This window comes from Patella vulgata, chromosome 2 (genome assembly GCF_932274485.2).
Source record: "Patella vulgata chromosome 2, xgPatVulg1.2, whole genome shotgun sequence".
NCBI classification, from domain to species: domain Eukaryota; kingdom Metazoa; phylum Mollusca; class Gastropoda; family Patellidae; genus Patella; species Patella vulgata.
In genome coordinates, this window is record NC_065880.2 from 47,507,351 (window position 1) to 47,533,049 (window position 25,699).

General features: G+C 31.3%; 1 protein-coding gene across 5 annotated transcripts in view; it reads right to left on the reverse strand.

Moving 5' to 3' along the window:
• Positions 1-3,808: 3,808 nt before the first annotated feature.
• LOC126811896 (DENN domain-containing protein 5B) overlaps positions 3,809-25,699 on the reverse strand; it is a 35,186-nt gene continuing 13,295 nt past the window's right edge. Inside the window, exons 5-24 of one of the 5 annotated variants that reach the window (XM_050537936.2) lie at positions 25,271-25,449; positions 24,263-25,094; positions 22,939-23,092; positions 21,265-21,355; positions 20,816-20,851; positions 19,299-19,421; positions 18,815-18,967; positions 18,153-18,249; positions 15,981-16,022; positions 14,788-14,923; positions 14,097-14,225; positions 13,827-13,948; positions 13,364-13,509; positions 12,051-12,169; positions 11,297-11,394; positions 11,105-11,176; positions 9,631-9,716; positions 9,279-9,405; positions 8,071-8,245; positions 3,809-7,516 (exon numbers count right to left, since the gene is read on the reverse strand). In XM_050537936.2, the coding sequence (XP_050393893.1) occupies positions 7,333-7,516; positions 8,071-8,245; positions 9,279-9,405; positions 9,631-9,716; positions 11,105-11,176; positions 11,297-11,394; positions 12,051-12,169; positions 13,364-13,509; positions 13,827-13,948; positions 14,097-14,225; positions 14,788-14,923; positions 15,981-16,022; positions 18,153-18,249; positions 18,815-18,967; positions 19,299-19,421; positions 20,816-20,851; positions 21,265-21,355; positions 22,939-23,092; positions 24,263-25,094; positions 25,271-25,449 (3,101 nt within the window). In that variant the 3' untranslated portion in view covers positions 3,809-7,332. Of the gene's footprint in view, positions 7,517-8,070; positions 8,246-9,278; positions 9,406-9,630; positions 9,717-11,104; positions 11,177-11,296; positions 11,395-12,050; positions 12,170-13,363; positions 13,510-13,826; positions 13,949-14,092; positions 14,226-14,787; positions 14,924-15,980; positions 16,023-17,310; positions 17,398-18,152; positions 18,250-18,814; positions 18,968-19,298; positions 19,422-20,815; positions 20,852-21,264; positions 21,356-22,938; positions 23,093-24,262; positions 25,095-25,270; positions 25,450-25,699 lie in introns of those variants that run through there. The other 4 variants (XM_050537934.2, XM_050537935.2, XM_050537937.2 and 1 more) reach the window with 4 other exon arrangements.

Sequence of the window (25,699 nt, forward strand, 5' to 3'; positions counted from 1 at the left end):
CACATTTATTCTTTTGTAGATAATTGGGGGCATTTATTTACAAGACAACTTCATTCAGACAACTGAAACAAGGGACTTCAGTCTGGAAGTAATTTACAGAAATTGTTGAAACTTCGACCAGTTTTTTGTTTACTAATTCAAATAATGCATTTACATTTCATACAGAAATAATTTATAGATATTGCTGAAATTCAATAGGCTTCTTCATTTCACTAATTTAATGATGCATATAAATTTCATATAGATCGGATGATAACTTTCATCATTTGAGCGTTCACAAGGTTCAACAAGGGCCATAACTACAAGTAATAATTTGATATTGCTAAAATTCAATAGGATTCCTCGTTTCACTAATTTAAATGATGCATATAAATTTCGTACAGATCAGATGATAACTTTCATCATTGGATGTTCACAAGGTTCAACAAAGCTAAACAAGGGTGATAACTCTAGACGTAATTATTGGAAATTGCTGAGTCTGTGTCACTAATTTAAATGATTTGTTTAAATTTCATACAGATCGGATGATAACTTTTGTTGTTTGAGCATTTACAAGGTGCAACAAAGTGAAACAAGGGCCATAACTCCAGAAGAAATTAATGGAAATCACTGAAATTCAAAATGATTCTTTGGTTTACTAATTTAAATGATGCATATAAATTTCATACAGATCAGAGGATAACTTTTATCATTCAAGCATTCATAAGGTTCAACAAAGAGAAAAAAGGGCCATATTTCTAGAAGAAATTGCTGAAATTAAATAGGCTTCTTCTTTTCACTAATCTAAATGATGCATATATATTTCATACAGATCAGATAATAACTTTTCTTGTTAGAGCATTCACAAGGTTCAACAAAGTGAAACAAGGGCCATAACTCTAGAAGTAATTAACGGAAATTATTGAAATTAAATAGGCTTCTTTATCTCACTAATGTGAATAACATACATCAATTTTAAAACAATTGTGGAACTTGTGGACGACGGCAATATACGTCCACATTTCCATGTGTGTGTATAAAAATCAATCAATCCTAACAGCAATCTGATTAAAATACAGATATATATTTCGTTTTAGTTTTTATATTTTCTTTGGCCTACACTACATGAAGATCTGGCCAGATGTTTTGGGAGGTCGCATCAGAGATCATACGAGCAGCTTTTGACCCTCTGACTCAGACATTTGATTAACCAATCAGCATTGATGTTTCTAGTGAATTACCCACAGTTCCATGCACCTCGCGTCTAAAGCTCGCGGTAACAGACTGTTTCATTGGCTAATCCCTCACATCATCCAGAACCCGTCAATGATAACAACTCTTCCAGATCCTAGTGTAGTAAAGACAAGAAAAACAAAATTTTGAACTATAAAAAACGAAACGAAATAGGATCCAGCTAAGTCGCCTGGGCAGTCAACAACAGTTGTCGCATATTTTTTTTTTTGTCGGTAATGAAACATTTATAAAAACACTAAAATTAGCAAATCATTAGAATTTGTATGGCTTCTAGTTCTGCCCCATGCTAAAATTTAATATACAAAACATTTAATATCATGGATTTAGCTGTTCAAGTTATCAAAAATTATCGGAAATCGTTGAAGATGAATAGCCTTCTCTGTCTTGTGAACTTAAACACCCTGTATAATTTTAAAGTCAATCAGACTTTAGCCTCTAGCGTCCACAAGATATTTAAAAGTGATCAAGGGCCATAACTCTGGCGGTAATTATTGGAAATCGTTGAAAATATATAGGTGCCTTCGTCTCATGACCTGAAACACTGTGTATAAATTTAAAGTCAATCGAATATTAACTCTGGCAGTAATTATCAGAAATCTTTGGAAATCAATAGGTTTTTTTTTCTCATGAGCTTAAACACTGTGTATTAATTTTAACCTTTAGAGCATCCACAGACCGATGGAAGGGGGCAACGACAATATACGACCACATTTTAATGTGTGCTATAAAAATTCCATTATTTAAACCTGGCAATCTCACTGACAAAAACTTTTCTTTTTCACTCAAATAATACTGCATGTATTCTTGTGTACAATGCAAGCATAAGAATACAAGCATTTCCGTTAAAGATACATTATGGGAGATTCGATAACGAGTTGGCAATTCTCACTATAATAATTAAAAACTAGATAATGTAAAGGCAATTTGCTGAAAATTTCATTCAAATTGATCCACTATGAACTGAGAACTAAGCGATTGAAATTTCTGCCTATAGCCTGGTCATCATTACTAAAGTCAGTACAATAAACAGCATAGTCTCCATTATCCATTTAATCGTGAAGGAAAATTATGCAGTAAATCGGCTCATAATACACTAAAGTTCACAGGCTAGCGATGCCATCTAGAGTTGATTATGGTCTGGATATGTTAATTAATGTCTTATTAATAATTTAGATAACATTTCAGGCCTAAAGAAAGACCTGCAATAGACAGATTTAGCTCTTGCATAATGTATGTTAAACATAATCTGGAATTCAGAAGGATTGTGCATTACCGATGTGTATGCTGGACCTTGTGTTTTATCCCACCTAAATGACTATACCCTCTTTTCATGTTAGTCCCTGAGAAAATATCCCTGACAAGCAGGAACTAGATTTGAAAAATGTCTCCTCAGTCTGGCCCCAGTTTCAAAAACCATTCTCAGACTTTAGTTTAGAATTTACTCAACTTTCAATCACTGTTTATGAGAAAAATCTTTGATCTAGTATCACAAAAATTTGCAATAGTTTCTTATTGATGTATTTGATACTTTAAGACAACAAAAGTTTTTAAAGGGGCAATATTTTACTTAAAATAAGGAGATAAACCCTTTGCACCTAGAAATGGACACAAATGGGTAGCAACGCATATAATAATGTAATATGAATGTATATAAACTGATTTACATTCAATAGGTTCTGTTTTTACTGTAATTTCTAATCAGATATGTTTGGAGAAATATGCAAAGAGTGCAAATTGAATGGCAGTCATTGGCATCTGGTAATTCCAGTCTACTCCAGTAGTATATAACCTGATTTACATTTAATCGTTTCATTTTTTACTGCAAATTGAATGGCAGTCTTTGACATCTGGTAATTCCAGTCTACTCCAGTAGTCTTCCCTTGTGGGATATGTTTAGCCTCGTTCATCCAGTCACTTCATTACAAATGGCACTCGAAAGCATTCTAGCACGCGATTTGTATGCCAAGTTTAAAATTTTCACCATGTCTTAAATATTGGATGCCAGGGGCCTGTTTCACGAAATTTTAACTAAGATAAAATCCAAATTTTAGTAATTTGATTGGATAATATTGGGTTGATTTTAGTGCTTAGTCAATCAAAATTGAAGTATCTACTAAAATTTGTATTTTATCTTTGGTTAAGATTTCGAGAAACAGGGCCCAGAAGCCCATCTTTTCACAGTAATATAACAACATCAATGTTGATTTAAATTGACCAGTAAGTTGTGTTTGCATTGTCAGTTAAAGAGTTAGCTACTTTAAGTCTAAGAATGTTTTGTGAAACAGAGGCTTGGACATTGACTGAAAACCTCTGAGTTCATTGTCCTAACCCCATGAATACTACAACCCCATATATTATATTCACATGTAAAGCTGTCTGTTGGCAATGTCTTTTGGCAAACAGAATTAAGGTGATAAAACTTTGATAATTGCAACATGTCCTTTAGTCTTGTTTGTTTCAAATGCTCAATCAAAATTGAGATATTTTAAATAAAATATTCTAAAGGAAAATAAATTCGAGAAATATAAAAAACAAATTAGCTTAATCAGCTAAAGAATAACAAGATTGTTTATAATAAAACATAACATTCTTTATTTCAGATATATAACCACTTGTCAGCACTCAATCTGCTGTTTAAACTTACCTCATCACTATTTTTCTTTTTTTTTGTCTTTAAAAAATATGGCCAATAATAAAATAAATACATGTATCTTAAGGTGGCATCTGTACAATTTTAAGATAAACTATTAAATTTCCTAAAACAAATCCAGTTTTACATTGTAATTTAAGGTTCAAAAAAAATAAATCTAAAATAAATTTTTAAAAACATAATTCCAAGCAAAATTTTTATATGTAATGTCTTTTAAAGACAATAATGGCTATCAATAAGTTGTAACTAATAAGCCACACTATGAACTAGTAGTGCTTGAAATTTCCCATTGCTAAGCACTTATACTGAACTTAAATAAGACAAGTTTTATTTATAATTTCTCTAATCAAACACAGCAGCTTTCTTTACGACACACCTATCTTTAAAAAAAATATTGACTAGAAAACTGATGGAGAAGCACTATATATACAATGTTTGTTTTCTACAACACTAACAATGTAGGTAGTTAAATTACCTATAATTATATATCATAAAATAAATTATACTATAAACATAATCTAGACACTTTCCTCTTTTAACATTTGCCATTTTGCCAATCTATGTAATACAAATTCATAATTCATAATTACCATGCATATTAATATGACCAAAAGTTTCAAAATCTACATCACTTGTAGCCCCATGTTGATGTAATATCTTAATAATCATTTCAATTTCGAAACCAATCATATATCTCTCTTTTTCATAATGTAGAACAACCAATTCTTGTGTCTATTTCCCTATTACAAAGGTGCTAAATTTTCACATCTACTCTAAATTCATACCTCATCTAAACAAGCCATAGAAATAAAATATCAAAATAAAACAAAGATCGGTTGCCAGGCAACAAAACATGCCCATAGCAGATAAATCGTATGAGCCGTCCATAAAGGATGTCACAATGTCAATCATTGTATAAACCAGATTGTTCAAAAAGATCAAGGTCAATAGGAGTCTCTGTCTCATAAACACCAACACTGTGTATAAATTTCAAGTCAATTGATTGATAACTTTATCCTCTAGAGAGAGAGAGAAATGGGGTTTAACGTCCACTCCACACAATCTAGGTCATTTCGGGACTAACACATGGGTCAATTTTATTTCAATAATTCGCTGGCACGTAGGGGTCTTTAGCAGTGGGAGTAAACTGGAGGACCCTGAGAAAATCCACAAGGTTAGACAGGCAACCCTACTCCTTGTCACGTACAACCGGGGAATCGAAACCCTGCCAGTTGACTCAATGACAGATCTTATGATACAGCGCGCACATGCTAACCATTTGGCCATCCAACCCCGCTAGCCTCTAAAGAGGCCACAAGATGTTTCGAATTGATCAAGGTTGATAACTCTGGCAGTAATTATCAGATTCATTGTCTCAAATGTATAAATCAATCAGACGATAACTTTACCCTCTAAGTGTCCACAACATGTTTCAAATTGATCAATGACAATAACTCTCAACAGTAATTATCGAAAATCGTTGTATTGTGGGATGACGGACAGGGATGAAGACGATAATATACGACCACATTTTAATGTGGGTACATAAAAACCTGTGATTAAGGTGGGATCGTATTACATTTTTAATAGAATCAATATATTTATAATCTGAATAATAAAATATCTTATAGGATGATTCATTATATGTGAATATTTAGAATTCAAAATAATCACTGACAATAGACATTAAGTATATACAGTAAATAATGAGCAACATGATCACCGAACTACCACATAAATCTAAGTCATGGTAAAAAAAACCAACCCAACATGATACAATCTATCAATCTATATTCTCCCAAGACCTTATTTGTTTTAAATGCTATAATAAATATGAGCATTAAGATAACTTATTACCCTTTCAGTAGAGTAGATGTTTTTAAATATTAATAAAATATTGATTAACATTAAAAGCATTCATGGAATTATCAAGATACACTATACATGTACTTTAATTATAATATACATTTATAAACAGAGTACAACCAAAGGGAGTAGATACTGTGATTTATACCATGTGACCAATCCCTTCATTATTTCTCTCAAAATATACACAATATAAGGTCTTGAAAACTGACAGTTTATGTAAAATATATGGTGACACAGTAAGTAAAATAACAGTTTGATATACATATAAAGTTATAATAACCATTTAACAAGTAACAAATCTTCTAATCCAAAAATAATCCTTTTCTTAATAAATATCACATTGGCTAGCTATATACTCTTAACAGATAAACTGATGCTATTTTACAACCTTTAGATAACACCATTAGAAAAAAAAGAGTAAAAATGAAGTAAATATGTGCCTAGAAATATTTATTAAATAAAAAAAGTGACTATTTTGACATATCCATAAAAAATAGAATTTAAATGTGGCCTATTTTCCCCATATAAACCATTAGTATTTCCTTTTTAATTAGCCAATAAAAATTACAGAAGTAATTCAGGCATACATTATTCTTACCATTTGGTATTCTTAGATAAATCTTTAAAATATTTGCTGACATGTACATAAAATTTGCTGATCCTCATTTGCATTATTTTAGACAAAATGTAAGTTTTCACTGCTTAATCCACACTAATTAAATTGTACTCAAATTGATTATCCCACATTTAAATACGGAAACCAAATTAAAATATCAATGTAGCTTATTTATATTCAATCTGATTGAAAGAAAGCCCATCAAAAGATTTTAGCTAACACTATGGTTCTGACCATATACTATAATATTGTCTGCAGTGGATGCCGAATGTTGACAAATTTTAAATTCATCATGTCTTTGTAAATGTTGAACAGAATTAAACCATTTTATAAAACCATATTTTAAGACTGATATTCCTTTTAGAAATTCAACTTTCACCATACTGTAGTTTGCAATGGATCCCGTACCTTTGGAGGCTGGTCTTTCATGGTTGCTGGTCCTTACTTGTGGAACCGGCTCCTCCTGGAGCTTAGAGCTTTGGACAAAATTGATATCTTCAAATCGAGATTGAAGACACACTTTTTCTGTGAAGCCAACTGTGAAAGACTCCTGTTTGACTGGTGTTTGTGTGGTTGAGCATTATAAGTATTTTCATGTATGTATGTATGGATTAAAAAATCCCTCAAATGATGATCAGAGACTTAAAACATGAATCAACTCCCAAAAAATTTTGAAGATTTTGTGAAATTAGTTCTGCATGATTACCACAGTAATTTTATGAAATAAAATCATTATTAACATGACCTTACTATTAGAAGTATACTAGTTAACTATTAAACCAATATAAAAACTTGAATTCTACATACTTTACATGCACTATATGATATAAACATAACATAAAAGAAAATAGTGCAGGATATTCAAATTCTAGAAATTTATACAAAAGCAGTGAAAAATTTGAGTCATATATATATTTTATTTTAAAAATGAATGTTTGACTATTTCTGCCCCCGTTGAATGTGATCAAATGTCTAAACCCTGTAAAACTGATGATTCAAGGACAATATTAAACTCATTAAGTGTTTCTATGATGTGAACCAGGAAAACGGTCAGTCTTGGATCACGAAGAAAAGAATTGGCTTCATACATCTGACCTGTTACTGGAGTGTTTGCCATCAATGGCAGCCATTTCTGTAGACAGCGATCTCTGAAACAAAGATGTTGAGAGTGCTAAGAAAAAATTTCCAACAAAAAATCTGACATTTTTGCTATTTTAAAACATCTATGAACTGATTTGGCATTTACAATAAAGGTCAAAAATGCAATACCTGCAAAAAATTAACCAAGATAGTAAAATTTGGCTGACATAACAGGAAATCAACCTTCTCTGCCAGTACACAAAATGTGAACAACAACACCCGTGGAAAAGTGGAAAACACAGTAGCTAAATTTATGTGACAATATTGAATTTTTCACAGTTTAATCCACATGAAAATGTACTCAAATTCACTAATAATGGTAGATAATCTCTGACTTGGTTTTTAAAAAAAGATCCATCAAAAGATTTCCCGGGACACTGGCTTGTTTTGACCATATCCGATTCGTATCATATGAAGATAACTGTGATAAATTTTCAATTCATTGATCTTTGTAAATACTGAATGGAAATGAACCATATTTCAACTGAAATTCCTCTTAGAGATTCAACTTTCAAAATATGACCGAAGAGCAGTTGGGTTCTAATGAACACTATATTCTTACCTCACACCAACACAGACAAATATTTGAAATTTTCCATCTTTACCAATACTTTCTGTAGCATTGTTGATTTTATTGAGCAGATTACAGAAAAGCCAATAACCTGCTCTTCCTACTTCTGTTAAAGGACGTCTAGTTGCACCACTCAAAGTATTTTCAAAATAAATCTTCACTTTTTCTACAAAACAATAAACAATTATTCACTCACTGAAAACCAAATATGGCAATATTTATAATCGTATTTAGTTCTAATTTACATTCAACTATTGTCTCTTTTGTGTATTATTTCCATGTTGTGCCCAAGTTAATTGCAGCCATTTCCATTCTGTCAAATTCAATTTTTTCTGTTTGAGAGAATTGATCTGCGATGAAAACATTCTAACACAGTGATTCTCAACCGGTGTGCCGCAAGATCTTCCTAAGTGTGTCCCGAAATTTTATACGGCACACTAAGAAAATCTGAAAAACATATGATCCCAATTGAGTATCCACTGATAAGTTCACAGCTGTGTTTTTCTTCATTTAGTTTGAGTGATTCTAAGTGTCTATGACTAGTCTATCTCTACGTTTGTATGCCGTCTGACTTAACCATGTTTTTATTTTGCAAAATTCAGATATTTTTATTTTGCAAAATTCAGATATTTTTCATATATATTTAGTCAGGTGTGCCGCTATTTCTTCATGTGTTCCACGGTGTGCCGTTGGCAAAAAAAGGTTGAGAACCACTGTTCTAACATGTAATCATCGGGATTTGGTGTTGTTACATTCAAAATTGCAAGATTGAAGTATATCCCTCAAATGAGATCTACATTCATCTGTTTATACAAATTGGGAGTTTTTATTGCATCTCAGTCTATTTTGATGGATTTCTGGTTTTGATTTATTACCAATTTCTTTGTTTTTGGATGATCACATGTCCATATTTCATCTTAAAAACATCTTGATAATAAAGTTCTTCCACTGCAGTTTGATGTATAAAACTTATTTTGAGCCAAGCAACAAGTCCATTTATTAAACAGATCACAAAGAAAAAAGATATAAAATATCTTTGATAATGAGTTTTGATTTGCTTTTAAAGATCATTTAAGGATCCATGGCCAATCAGAGAGCTATACGACAGCTATGCTGACAGTGACTTGTGGGCATGCCAAACAGAAAGCCAAGAGGCTCACAATAGTGAAAGAGTTACTTCCACTTGTATCAATACTTACCGAGGTAGTCCCAAATAAACATCTTATTACGAAAAAAACGGGATGAACGGAAGCCAAATTGAAACACCATTTCCATACAATTAACCAAGCCTCGATCACCACATAACAAAAAAGTCAGGTTACCACGCTGAAATTTAAACAAACAGTTAAATGATAACAGACATTACTTTGATTTTAAACAAATTTATTCCAATTAGTTTACATTGTCACTCCAATCAGCTATAAGAATTGATGGGTGTCCCCACACAAAGGGATATAATCCCTTGCGCAGAACATCGGAACATCTAATATCACTTCTCACTTATTCAAGAAGTTCATATATTAAAATACTGTATTACTAAACTATACTCACCTCTTTCTCTGGTTTATAAAAATGTTTGACTAGATTATTAACTGAATGTCCTAACATCTCTTGTATAGTAGGAATACTCACAGGACCTGCGAAATATATAATAATAATATAATTATGTTACATATAATCAACCTAAAACTAAATAACAAAACATGTTCAGTTTGTCATTATAAATATGAAATTATGAAAAATACTAGGTGTGTTTAAAAAATCATTGAAGATGACGGTCAGGTTATCAATTTGTTCATTTTGTTTAATAGGTCAATTACTTTTATCTCTGGTGTCTAAGTTCTGTATAAATGTTTTGCCTTCATGTTTTGTAAGTCGAATTCTCTATTTACTATTTGATCAGATAACCAGCGGCTGCCAGGCAGGATACGCCCACATTTTTGAGAGATGGATAGAGAACAAGCTAACAAGAAAGTGATTTTTCCTACTATCAAGGGCAATAATTCAGGAAATTACAATTCAATATGCGCGAATATCGAAAGGAACTGAGATCTTTGTGTTATAAACTTACATTTCAAGTTTCAACAAAATCGGATAAAAATTGTGACCTCTATAGGGTCCACAACCTTGATATACCATATTTTTACGCTATTTGAGAACGAACGGTGGCCATTTTGTCTGTCAATTTTGGGCCGATTTTCATCCTTAGGGTGTAACGGTGATATAATAATAGGTTTTTTTAAATCGGATAAAAATTATGACCTCTATAGGGTCCACAAGCTAAAAACGTGATTTTTCGTACAATCAGGGGCCATAATTCAGGAAGTTACAGTCCGATATGCGCGAATATCGAAAGGAACCGAGATCTTTGGGTTATAAACTTACATTTCAATTTTCAACAAAATTGGATAAAAATTGTGACCTCTATAGGGTCCACAACCTTGATATACCATATTTTTAAGCTATTTGAGAACGTACGGCGGCCATTTTGTCTGTCAATTTTGGGCCGATTTTCACAAAATTCGAACTCAACCTTCCTTAGGGTGTAACGGTGATATAATAATACGTTTTTTTAAATCGGATAAAAATTATGACCTCTATAGGGTCCACAAGCTAAAAACGCGATTTTTCGTACAATCAGGGGCCATAATTCAAGAAGTTACGGTCCGATATGCGCGAATATCGAAAGGAATCAAGATCTTTGGGTTATAAACTTACATTTCAAGTTTCAAAAAAATCGGATAAAAATTGTGACCTCTATAGGGTCCACAAGCTAAAAACGTGATTTTTCGTACAATCAGGGGCCATAATCCATGAAGTTTCGATCCGATACATGCCAATATCGAAAGCAGCCGAGATCTTTTGGGGATAAACCTATATTTCAAGTTTCGTCAAAATCAGATAAGAATTGTGACCTGTAGAGAGTCCACAAACAATTGTGAACGGACGTCCTGACGGACAGGGGCGACGGCATAATACGTCCACATGAAAATGTTTGCGTATAAAAAAGTAGTATGATGTTTACCTTGTTCTTGATTTCGTCTAGGCATAGTAGGAGATCTATTCCTGGGTGGTGTATGATGACCACTTGATTCAGCTGTAAAACACAAATATTACACACATAGTTGTTGGTTTTTGGTAAAATAATAAGAGAAGATAATCTCTACTTGATTCAAAGTCATTCTGTGTTTCACACTTCTATAAATTAGTATTTTACCTTCTGATTCTTTGGTATGAGGCAGTAATTCTGCTACTAGTAATCTTTCTATACTACCATCATCTACACCTTTACCTAACCATCTACCACATGTAAACCTAGCAATAATAATTCAATACATATAATTACTATGTCTATGATTTTATGTCTATGAATTGGTTAAAAAATAAAAGTATGGAATTAATTAAGTTGATGTGTTGCATTATTTTGAGAAGTTGGTACCTTGTTAACATTTAGAATTTCAGGTCCACAGAGTCAATGTTAAAATCAAACCAACTAAAGATGTGTTGTCGACAAAAATTAATCCAAAATTAGTAAACAAACTGACTTCTATTTAATATCTCTATATAAAAATTTAATTTTTAATCTCACTGCATTCTAACTGTTTATATTTTGTTTTCTTCATTATTATTATGTTAAATAATGAATCTGACTATATTTGTGCTTAGATTAAGCTGTGGAAAATTAGATATTGTCTTAAAAATGCATGATCAGGATCAGCAACTTAGAAGTGTATAACTACTTGTAATAATTCAATATGCCAATAATATCCTTTGGTTATATTCACACTATTTATTAATTAATTAATGATAATGTTTAAATCAACAGATCTAAAAATGTCCCATCTTATTTTTGGGTTCCTACTCTCCCCACCACTGCAAAAATATAAGATATTCCAATAATATTTCATAGTAGTAGCCAGATTTAAAATATCACAAACCTTTATATAAAGATAACTAAGACATATATATACCTGTATGTATGACCAGTAACTTCATTTCTAACCAAAACATATTCTACCAACCATTTAGAAGACATACCACTGTTATCGTGACCAATACGTAATGTAGTTAATATACCCAAATTTTTGTGCTGAAAAAGTTTATGGAGATAAGATAAGATTAACCAATAGGAAAATTTTTATGAAACTCCAACTGTGAAATGAAATGAGATTTAACATGCTACTTTTTTGCATAAACCATGTTCTGTGCTGTTAGAGTAATTTTTGTCTGCATAGTCACACTAATAAGGCCTACTCTTATTTTTTGTCTAACTGTCAGGGGATCTACAACAGGACTATCTGAATGACTAGACACTATTCCTTATGAGGACCTCTGTCCTACATCACAAAATTCAATTGTATTAGAAAATCCAATTACAGTGAATTACATTTATCTAGCTTTAATAATACAATTAATATTTTTAAAATTATAATAACCTGGTTCTTTGAATAAAGCAGGTTAAAAAAAAATAGTCATCCTTTAATAGAGAACGCGAGATGAAAACACAATACAAAATTAATGTATTTGAAGGCCTATATTAATTGTGGCATTATGTAAGATTAGATAAAGAGCTGGCAGTTCTCGCTATAATAGTTAAAATATAGATAATGAACAATCTGATTAAAACACAGATCCTATTTCATTTCGTCTTTTATAGTTCAAAATTTTGTTTTACTTGTCTTTACTACACTAGGATCTGAAAGAGTTATCATTGACGTGTTCTCGATGATGTGAGGGATTAGCCAATGAAACGGTCTGTTACGGCGAGCTTTTGGTGTGTATTGTACGGAACTGTGGGTAATCCACTAGAAACATCAATGCTGATTGGTTAATCAAATGTCTGATGTTATTGGGTCAAAAGCCACTTGTATGACCTCTGACACAACCTCCCAAAACAACTGGTCAGATCTTCATGTAGTGTAGGCCATCGAAAGTATAAAAAAAAGAACCGAAATATATATCTGCATGTTAATCAGATTGGATAGACATTAGCGATTCAATTTTAGGCTAGCCTCGGTTGCCATTACTACAGTTGTTACCATAATAAACAAAGTCTTGATTATCCATTTTTAGGTTATTTCATCCACAACAAAACGTATTCAGATCCACTAAATATCGCAGACTAATGATGGCATCAAGAGTTGATTATGGTCTTGATAAGTTAATTAATGTTTAATTAATAATTTACATAATATTTAAGGCCTATAAAAGACCTGCAATGGGCAGATTTAGCTCTTGCATAATGCATGTTTAAGAGATAGAAGATATAACCAATATAACCAACCTCTACATTAAACTCTAAACAACCTCTAGGTACTTCTACTACACCTGTTTCCCCGAGTTGACCAGCCACACAGATCCATGGATTAGCTGTAGTTGTAGCACAACCAAATTTAGTACTAGGAAATATTAATACTTTATATGCTACCACTGAAATATATAAATACAACATCTATAAATTATCAAATTTAATTCATATATGCATTTAGTTACATTGATTCGACATCAATCGACTGTATAGTTGCATTATATGCTGTGCAATAAGGGGAATTTTAGCTGGATAGCTGCATTATGGCTTACTCCAACTGCCAAGATCTTTAATGTTGTTTTTCTCATCGAATCGCAAAAACTATGCTTTTCCTTGCCAGGCCCACACTCCAGCACCATTCACTTAAGGGAAATGAGACTGGAAAATCCAGAGCCCAAACCACTTCCACAACTAAACAATAATGATCAAAGCTACTTACTTGTGTTCATAAATGTATTGGTAAAGCAGAAGAAATCTACAGCATTTAATGATAAAAGATGATATAAAAACTGTTCCCTTTCATCTTCACATCTCAAGAAAGCATATCTCTTGTATAAACTCCTATAAATAAGAACAGCAATATATAATAGAAGATACCATGATCTCCAGACAGAAGACATATCAATGTTTTATATTTTTTAGTTCTTGACCTGCATGAAACAAGCTTTTCTGCCACAAACATCCAATTTGACACTACATTACAACCTACCGTAGTAAATCTGTATCTGATAATAATTCTTTAAGATGTGATGATAAAACTTTTTTCTCTAAAGCTAATCTAACCCAGGCTCTTGCATAACCAACATCAGTTCTTATATCACTCATTTTCTGTACCTTCCTAGAAAATAAAAGATTTTTTAAACTTCAAAAATGGAAATGGCCTAATACTTGGTTTTTTTTTTTATATTTCATCAATAAATCGTGGAGTCTCTAAGGGTGGTTATCCACAAATCGAATTTTCTTGTCAAAAATGTTCTGTGCAACCGAAAAATCGCTTTGTTAGATTTATTCCCTAACTAAAACAATGCTGCAGGAAAATAGGAAGGAATCAGATTTTGAATATCTATTTTGTGAATATCTGATTTTGTAATATAGATTTTCTGCCACTACAGCTGAACAATCCTTGTCTAAGTGCTTATGCTAAACGCCTGAAGCAAAATATATTCTGTTAAAAAATTAAGGTCAATTCCAACTCCAAAATGTTCTCTCTGGTGAAATTCCTTTTGCAAAACTACATCCAACCAATATAATGCTTGTGTATCAAAATGGAATATTGACTTTATGTGAAATATTTGGTTTAGTGGATAACTGCTTTAAGATTGTGACACTAATATTACAGATCTCTGTTACAATATGAATTGTGCTTACTATCAGACATCTCGTATTAATACAATACATACCTCATATCATGTATAACAGACGATGGCATGATCTGTAATGCTGGTAGTTCTATACGACCTTGACTACTTCTACGTCGATGTGTTTTTACTGGTGCTGCAGCAGTAGGTCTATCATCCAAACCAACATTTGATAAATCTACACAAAACAAAATCAAATACAGATACAATGACAACTAGTTTCAAAATTTAATCCAATTTTCTTACATAAACAAATAAAATAATAAAAGATATACTGTAAATGAAAATACTGCGTCATAAATGTTACTGTATACAATTTTGTATAATATGCTAATTTTCCTTAGGACAAACAAATGGATTAGACGTGGTTTTTTTTTATGTGTAATATTTATTTAACTCACTGTATTTATTTAAAAGGGAAGAAAATATAAATTGGGGTATAATGGATTTTAAATAAAACGTTTTGTAAGTCGAGAAATTGCTGTTTATTTTCAAATTAAAAAAAGAATTAATACCAGTATTTGGTACTGATGGAACTTAATATTATTTGACTAAATTAATAAAAAAACAGCATTTAGGGAAGAATGATGTTTGTATAAATGTAATGATAAAATGTATGATTGAATATGAACTTATGAAGTATGACAAATATCTAGCAATGTGATTTCTACTGCCGTTTGTGTCATGCTAAATGAAACATAGAGAACATAAAAAAGCCCAGATCTGATGAAAACAAACTGATGTATTTAGTAAAACAGAATATTTCCAATCATAGAATATAGTCATCCATCAGTGGAAATGCCATGTGAGTGACCCATGTTGTTGTCCTTGAAACACCACACTTTTAGAGGAAATCTGTTAAAGAGTATGAAATATCTTTCAGGATACATTATTTTCTTCCTTTTTCAGGTCCTTACTAGATTTTGATATATACCTGTGTAGCAACATATCTCATAAATTTACAGGTGAGACAACATTTACCTATCTATTTGATTTTTATTGTTTGAACTTACACCAGTTTAAGGCAGTAAGCAAATAAACGGTGATATCTATACACTAACCATAGCACAATGACAATAAACACACACAAAATATGAAGCAAGAAGCAAAAAAAAAAATATGATTTTACAACACCCACAATATCTAGACACTTGAAATAAATCAAGATGAACATGTTGACAACTCAACAAAAGCTCTACAGATGTGGAATGTGGACAAGTTTATTTAAAACCTACGCTTATTTTTATATCGTTTTTGAAGTAGACACCATGCCACAGCTGCATTAAGTTATAAAGAAAGACGTAACATTGTATCATAAAATATATAGACTTATAAACTCTGTAGAGAAAAAATATATGGATCTTCATTCAAATACATTATACCGCATCATTTAGACTGGCCTATAGTCTATGGAAGTACCAATTATCTTGTAATAATTTACTCTAGTTTTAATGGTTTATGTCTTCTTTCACAGACTGGATAGAGGGAGCAAAAAGCAGATCTTCAGCAGAATTTTCCATACTGACTGATATCGCAAACAAGGTCACTTAATGACCTGCAGATTCAAGCGGACTTGCTTTCTGTTAGTAATACTAATCAACCAACAGTATAATATCAACCAAATCTGGACAATAATCATAAAACCCAACACTGTGCAAAAAGTACAGTCCTTCCATGGTATGATAAAGTAACTTCACTACAAAACAGGGAATTAATAATATACATAAGGACTATTCAAGTCTACGCATTATTGTACAATGACTACAACGCATATGGTATATACCAGGTATTGTCAATGTTCCAATTTGCATATTTGTAATCACAAATTTGGTCTAAAATGTAGAAATAATATTGCAAAGTAAAATGACTTTCTATCTTTAATTTGGGGCAATATCATTATCTTATCAAGTGGTATTATGATACATGTATTTTAATTGTCAGTTAATTTACAATATACTTGCATCATAATTTATATATTCATTGTCAGACCAAGTACATGCTGATAAGGTATAATTTGTTAGTTATTAATATTGAAGTAGTCTATATATAGGTTAGTATAAATGAACTACTTTTACTATGATAAGTAAAACTACTGTATCTAGGTTAGTAACTACATAGAACCCCTGCCTATTTGTTAATTTACATTGTTTTCAAGCAGCATTTTAGCAGACTACAAGTAACCCTAAATTATTATTCTGTTTCAGTCTGTTTTTGTTATACATGGATTTAATGAATAGAATTTAGTAAATATTTGTAACTTGAGAGAGCTTTTGCTTTACAAGGCACATACACAAAATTATCAATCAAAATACATTATTTTAATAGAAAAGATTAATATTCCAGGCCATTATTTATAAACAAACCAAACATTCTTGATGGTTTTATCAAAAATTATATTTCAAGTTTTCTACAAAATATTTTGATTGAGAATTTCTTCATAACACACGTAAATAAATCCATGTAAACAGAAACAAGGGTGGGTTACATTTACATTAATGTGGTGTACAGATAGAGAATTTGGGATAACCCCAACACCATGCCTGCTACAGACCATATCATACTTACTAGTCAGGGAAAATGATCTCCCTAATATTGTAATGGACCCCTCCAACAATGAGCCCATATCTAGCAGGCTATGCCGCTTGACTAACCCTTTGAGTAGAGATATTTTAAACAATACTTTTAACTAATTATTCTGAGTAGCACATGTTTATAATTATTTAATATTAGTTTAGGACATTACTTCATCATAATCATATCATTATATTATAATTTACATCTGTACATGCAATTCATTACAAATTAGGGGAGTTTTAAAAGAAAATAAAAGCCATTCAAAGAAATATATCTTTGGATTGTTCTTTGAATCAATTCATGTTAAAAAAAACAACGAGAAAGGTATTGCGAAAGTATTCAAACAAAAAGATATTTAATGCATAAAAATTTAATGCTTTAGATAAAAATCAATACTGGCAATGAAGAATTAAATGTATTTATATGGGTCACATTGTACAAAACGTATGTAAACCTTACGTACACAAAACCAAAAAGGTCTAATAAACTGTGCACGTTAATTTACACAATGAATTGTGCAATAAGTCCAGCCATCTTAAATAAAATACATGTACATTTATTTCTAAAAACATATATTTCATTATATTACTCTCAATAAATATATTCTAGGTAGTTTGTGCGTTTACCTATTTGAAAGCTACTAAGGCAATACATGGCACAGGGTTAGAGCTTTAAAAAAGACCCACTATATTATAATATGTAATTTTGATAAGCATGAATCCATATATCTACTACAGAATATCCCACAATATCCTTCTAGTAATACCCCACCCCAACACACGGAAGCTATATACACTCTATATATAAATAATTTAAATGGAACTATATTTTACCTGGCGTTAGTTTACTGGGGTCAATAGTTCGACCAGATTCTGTACATTCATCAATCTCCTGATAACTCAGTAAATGTGACCATAAAGCTGATTTACCCTGTTAATAAACATATCATCAAATTACACAAACAGATCACAACTCAAATTCATTTAATTACAAGTGATCTATTGTTTCCTTCCCAAAATTTAATGATGTCATCGACAGTTTCTTTTGTCCAATTGGTAGAGCAGTTTTCCAGCAATGTTTATTACAAAAACCTTTCGTTTGTAAACAAGATACTTACTAACTCTTATTAGCAACGACCAAAAAAAACAACATATTATTTATATTCACTTTTTAAAATAACATTTTATTTACCCAGTTAAATTTTTGATTAAATATCAGTCCTGACTACAGACAAGAATCGAATCCTCAATGGCTGATAGAGATAGCAACATTACACTAGCTGATCACAGCAATTAAATGGTTTCCATTTTATGGTCCATGTTCTGATTACAATGATTCCCTTATTCTGCCATATTTCACCCTGTGGAAGTCTTTCTAGTGAAGAGTCTGAAACCGCTGTATAACAGAAAGGTATGACACTGTAGAGGTTGTATAAACTATTCACATTCCTGAATGGAATCAAGTACATGTATCTTTATTGTTACATATTTCTTACCTTTTTAGTTTGAAGACCATGACTCCATATTCTCTCTAGAAGGTCACAGAGACTAGCTATAAGTGTATTTTCTTCTACACCAGTAATACTTAATTCACCATGTCCTAATTCTACAGCTTCACGTCCCATCTTAACAACTAACATTTTCTTTGTCTAAAATAATACATAAAAATACCCGTAATGATAATAATTCAGAAAGAAGTTCTTTGATATTTCAATGATCTTTTATTGATTTACGATTAAATACTTGGATGTATTTATATGACATCAATAAATACAAGTCATTACAAGAATCTTAAACTCGGAAATACCTGTTATTGGGAAAAAGAAATTATGGATATGATGGCTGGTGCTAGGGTTAAATTAATGCTTAAAAATGGATATGTTGACCTATTATCAATGTCATTCTTACATGAGTCAGATAAAAATTATGAAAGGGATTTTTGAATCATTTTTATAATTAAGCATTATAAATGGAACTAACCTTAGTCTTACATTCCTTTAATAAAGTTTCTACAAATTTCCAGTTTGTCTGTACCATACCGGCTGCTGACATCTCTGATAATTTAGGCTGTCGATTCTTAGATCTAGCCTCCTGAATATATCGCTGGAATTATGAAATATAAGTACCATTTCATTAGTTTCACATATAATAAAACATAATATTGACTTTTTGTATTGCTTTTTCATTTTTTTTGTGATAGTATTCGAAAATAAATTCATACCATTCAGGAAATAAAACAAAATTATTTCTGAAAGACAAACATATAGAAAAAATCCATTCATTCATACAAAACATACAAATTATCTTTGTATAGATGTATATTATACATACAAACTAGAAGATTAACACATAATTTTTATGAATGGTAATTAACTATGTATGAGATATCAATTATAGCACATAGATAAAATATTTGATTCATAACATATTTGAAGATGCGAAAGGTTGTAATAAAATTTGTACGGAAGACTTCAATGAATCACAAGACAGGTAAATGTACCAATATACAGTGAAACCTGGGAAGATGAACACACAAAAACTTACCTACTTGAGAACCAACGATTTCTCAATATTTATATTTGATAAAAAATTAACAATAAATGTAAATCAGATTTCAATGTGCACATTAAATTCTACTTATTCACAAGAATTTTAATCAGATAAATGTTCTAAACACAATTAAAGAGATTGTATGCAAAATAACACTTAAAAAAACTACAGATAAATACACAGTTTACTCAGTGATTTATTTGTACAATAGAATGTTTATGTTGTTAATATTGTGGTGATTATATTTAGTGAGAATACTTACACATGTTGTCAGTAATATATATGTTAATTATATGATGTGCAGTTGTGTTTATATTCTAATATTCATTATTTTCTTGTTAGTAATTTATAGATATCCTAAAAAACAAGTTACAAATTTCTAGTTCCTGAAACACCAGTGTCAATGTAATATTGTGATTTTTTCTTAAATTCTAGTTTTTATCCATATATTATAGCGACTAGAAATTTGCATCATTGAAAGAATTATTTTTTTTAAACAGTTGCAGTCTAATTAGAATTATACAAAAATTTTGTTATGTTTTTTTGTTAGCAAGTTGTAACTGGTCGACTCCAGATCAACCTACCAATCAAAACGGTGATACAGAAAATTCAATTTACAAGCTTTAATTGTCCAGATGGAGTGATCAACTGAATAAATGAAACCAAAATAACCTCTTATTTTAATTAGACTGAAACAGTAAATAATGACAGAATTTGAAAATATAAAAAAAAGTATCCCTTGAAATTAATTTGATATGAATATTTTGTATAAACATTAGTAACTGAATGATGTATTGGTATGTATCTTAAACATATAATTAACCCTTTAACAATACATAAATACATAGAACAAAGAGAGATGAATCACAGAACAGGATATATTGAAGCTACAATGTAAACTAGAAGTAAGGTGATGACATATTACTAGACTGTAGTTAGGTACTCACAAGCCACTGTTTGGCATGTTTCTCTACTAAAACAAACTTCAGAACAAAACGGTTTATATTAATAGACGTTATAAAAAAAGTAACAAAGAAGACATCTGATTAAACATTTTGCATAGGATGTAAATACTTAAAACATAAAATTTAAAAAAAAAATCATTCAAAAATACAACTGAAGACTTTATGATTATATGTAGGAATTGTTTGGTCAAAATGCATAAATTGCCAGTCTGCTCATGCAATGGGTGACCTAAATAAAGATTATGTCAATAACTGTAATTAATGCTGTGGAACAGAATGAAGATAACAAGTTACGACGATGCATATAAATATTAGGTTCTATTATATTACTTAACAAAATCTAAAATATTAAACTTGAGTTAACATATTATTATTTAACTATCTAAATTTAGTCTAGATTTATTATTAATTAACATATATATGAAACATACCTCTCTTTGATCAGAATTGAGTTGAAGATGTTCTGCATGCTGAAGTACACGATCCTTTCGTCGCCACTTAGCATTTTCCCTTGTTTTAGACCTGAAAAATAATAACACAATTTGGTATGACTATGAGCGCCTTGGGTTAATTAAAAAAACAAGGGGGCAATGTTATGATATGAAAAAATATTGTAACATGTACCAACATACCATGGACCAGGAACTGAGTATCATAAGTTGCAATTGTGATGCCATATCACAAATCGAATTCCGTGAATCAATTCAAAATTGTCCAAGAAACAAGCATGCCAAGTTTCATGTCAATCATCCTGATGTACCATTATGAATAGTCAAGATTACCAACTCATTTTAGGCCCATTGTACTGAAAATTTAGATTCTAAGCGATCTCAGAATTGCTATCGACGCATTTACCCTACAAAATTAGATGTTTACATCAGTACTCATATTTCTACAGATATTTAAGTTAGGTTGCCAGGCAACAAAACATACGCCCACAGCAACTAAATCGTCCGGGCAGTCAACAAGGGTTGTCGCATATTTTTACTTTTTTCGGTAATGAAACATTTATAATACACTAAAATCTGATTAAGAGCAACAACTCACGAAGTAATTATCAGAATTTGGTTTAGAGCATCACAAGATTTTGCAAAGTGATCAAGGGCCATAACTTTGGCAGTAATTATCGGAAATCGTTGAAAATCAATAGGAATCTTCGTCTCATGACCCCAAACACTGTGTATAAATTTAAACTCAATCAGATATTAACTTTAGCCTCTAGAGCATCCACAAGATTTTTTAAAGTGATCAAGGGCCATAACTCTGGCAGTAATTATCGGAAATCGCTGAAAATCAATAGGCTTCTTCGTCTCATGACCTTATACACTGTGTATAAATTGAAAGTCAATTGGATATTAACTTTGGCCTCTAGAGCGTCCACAAGATTTTTCAAAGTGATCAAGGGCCATAACTCTGGCAGCAAATATTGGAAATCGCTGAAAATCAATAGGCTTCTTTGTCTCATGACCTTAAACACTGTGCATAAATTTAAAGTCAATCGAATATTAACTTTCGCTTCTAGAGCATCCACAAGATTTTTTAAAGTGATCAAGGGCCATAAGTCTGGCAGTTATTATCAGAAATCGCTGAAAACCAATAGGCTTCATCATCTTATGACCTTTAACACTGTGTATAAATTTAATGTCAATCGGATGTTAACTTTAGCCTCTAGAGCATCCACAAGATTTTTTGAAGTGATCAAGGGCCATAACTCTGGCAGTAATTATCGGAAATCGTTGAAAATCAATAGGTTTCTTCGTCTCATGACCTTAAACATTGTGTATAAATTTAAAGTCAATCGGATATTAACTTTGGCCTTTAGAGCATCCACAAGATTTTTTGAAGTGATCAAGGGCCATAACTCTGGCAGTAATTATCGGAAATTGCTGAAAATCAATAGGCTTCTTCGTCTCAAGACCTTAAACACTGTGTATAAATTTAAAGTCAATCAGATATTAACTTTAGCCTCTAGAGCGTCCACAATTGCTTGTGGACGCCAGACCGCCGGACGGACGGGGGCGACGACAATATACGACCACATTTCAATGTGGCCGTATAAAAATGGATCACAAATCCGGTTCCATAATATACATAAATCAACTTACTTATTAGCAATAATCTCTGTATTTAATATTTCTTTATTTAAAGAAGGAAAGAAACCCGGTGTAATATCAGTTTGTTGATATAATTCTGTTGGTAAAGGCTGAGGTTTAGTTGCTGTGTGATCTATAAATGTTGCTCTTTTCTCAGGGAATACTTCTGGAAAATCAGATAAAATAAAAGGAATTGAGAAAAGTCTGAGTAATTCAATTATTGAAATTGGAAATAAGAAATAAAATAAGGCAATCTAGAATTCTGTCAGGCAATTTTCTAAATGCAATTCCCTACCGATTTAAAGAGCATGTCAAGAAAACGCTTAACTTTGTTTTTAAATTCTATAAACCTTTCAGAAGATTTATTTGCATTTAATGACTATTATAAATAACAGTAGTTTGATAACAGATAATTTAAAGAGGCATGATCACTTTCACCAAAAACATTGAATGTTATTTAATTGTATCCCATTTAAATTAACTTTAGACGGAACTAATTTTTTCATAGTTGGTGCCATATTTGAATTGACAATTAATGCTTATTGCATTATGGGTGTTATGAGGAACCATTCTAGAACATGTATACCTACATGGTCCATTATCTATTTCTTATTCTGACAAAATCTTTACTCCAAATCAAACCTATATAATACACCTAATCGTGCAATGCTTGGTAACTAAGTTAATATACATGTACATGTATGAAAGAGAAATTTATTTGTTTGTAATAGGAATCAAACAGATGAACTTGCAATGTTTCAAATATCTTCATAAAAAAACAATATTTTTTTACTACAAATGTAATGGTGCTATTTATTTTGTATTTGTTGCAGTATTAGATAAAACTGACTATGAGAATGATTATAGTGTTATATACTCTGCCCAGGCAAAGCTGGGTGAAGTAGCTAGTAAGATTTAATCATGAAGAAAAAAACACCTCCAGTCATCACACGTCAAGATAATAGCTATAGCCTACTGGGAATCAAATGCCAAATGGTTCAAATTGATTTAATTGGTTGAAGACATTTCCTCTCTGGAATAATCTCCTTCACAATACAAAACACAAGTAATCTATCTCAAGGGACATTTTAATTCCCTCACAGAAAAAAATCAATTTGAAATTTAGCCAAGACAAATATTTTATAGTCGACGACTTATTGATCAACATAATGTCTATGGAAGAAAAATGTGAAAAGTCAAGCATAAAAAACAGTCTGCTGACATTCACTTTATACTTAGAATATTATGTCAAAGGTTTGTTTGGAAGATTTTTTTTCCTTAATGTTGTTGTGGACTGTCATTTTTTAAAACATTTCTTTACATTAAGATTGTGTACCTGTATCAGTAATTGTTGTACAAGAACTGTAAGTTGGTGTTCTAGGCTCCCCAGAGGTATCACTCAAATTTCTGATCCGCGCCTCAAAAACATTCAAGTATGGATCCGCTTCCTCCCACTGTGAGACAATTTTATTATCAACTAATGTAGCAAACATCTGAGTTTCTATAAATGGAGACAAGAAAGGCAAGTGACCTTCTGGCTGATCACTGAGAAAGGAAGCTTTATCAAAGTTCTGCATGGTGTCACGATTACTGATCCAGGATTCAAGATCCTGGGATGGCTGAATAACAAATGATTCATAGCTGTTAAACATATGCACAAAACGGTTCATAAATATTTCACGGATGGCACTGTTGAATTTGAGATCGTTGACTTCTGAGACAGGCATTCTATCGTCGGAATCCTTACAAGTTTCTTTTGTTTTTTCTTCCAATAAAGACTTTTCTTTTTCGACATTTCTTTCTTCACCCGCAAAATCTTCAATAGATTCCCATACACCTGTCTTCTTGGCTAATGAAGATATCTTCTTCCAAGTTTCACTTTGTTGCAATATTTCCATTCGCTTAGGAGAGTTAGGGTAGCTGCCAGTGCCACTATTGTCTGTGGTTGTGATGTTTTTATTGGCAGGTCCTTTTAGTGGTGAATTAGGAATACTATTACTTTTAATTTTACTTGTAATGTTAATATTAATGTTATGAGAAAACAGCTCTTGATATTGATTTAACATTTGCAAGAGTTCTTCTTTGAGTTCTAACTGATGTGGAAATCCTGGCAAATCTTCAGGATATTCTACAGAATTATTATCTACATCAACAAAACACATATTTGCCTGGAAAAACAAATAAAAACCATAATAAAAGATGTAGAATCAACCGGTTATGAAATCTTATGATTATAATTCTTTTTGCCAGAATATGTTAAATTTTACTTTTACTTTCCTATCTTGCACTAATTAACTTCATAATTTATCATCATATGAACTTATGAAGGCTAAATTCAACTTACCTCACTGGGTAGTTCAGGTCTATCATCATTACACCGATGAAGTCCCATTATAAAAGGTACAGGAGCATCAAGAAAATGTTGTAGAGAGGCTGGCAATATTGGTACATACACATGTTGCCAAGCAAACGGGAATATTAAACAATTTATACCCTCTGCTATCAACATTAATTTCTGGTAATCTGTTCAATAAAAATATATAATTGTATTTAAGATAAATTTCATGTTTTCTTTTGCCAACTAACTTAATAATGTAACTTCAAAAACATGACTCAAGGAGTGTACCTGTATTTAAATTTATTGACATATTTATTGTTTTAATGTACCGCATATCCATACAAAGGGCATTGACCATTAAGATGTATTATAGACTATCTATGATATCTAAATATTTAAAGTACACATATTTCTCATCCAGATTTATTGACAAAG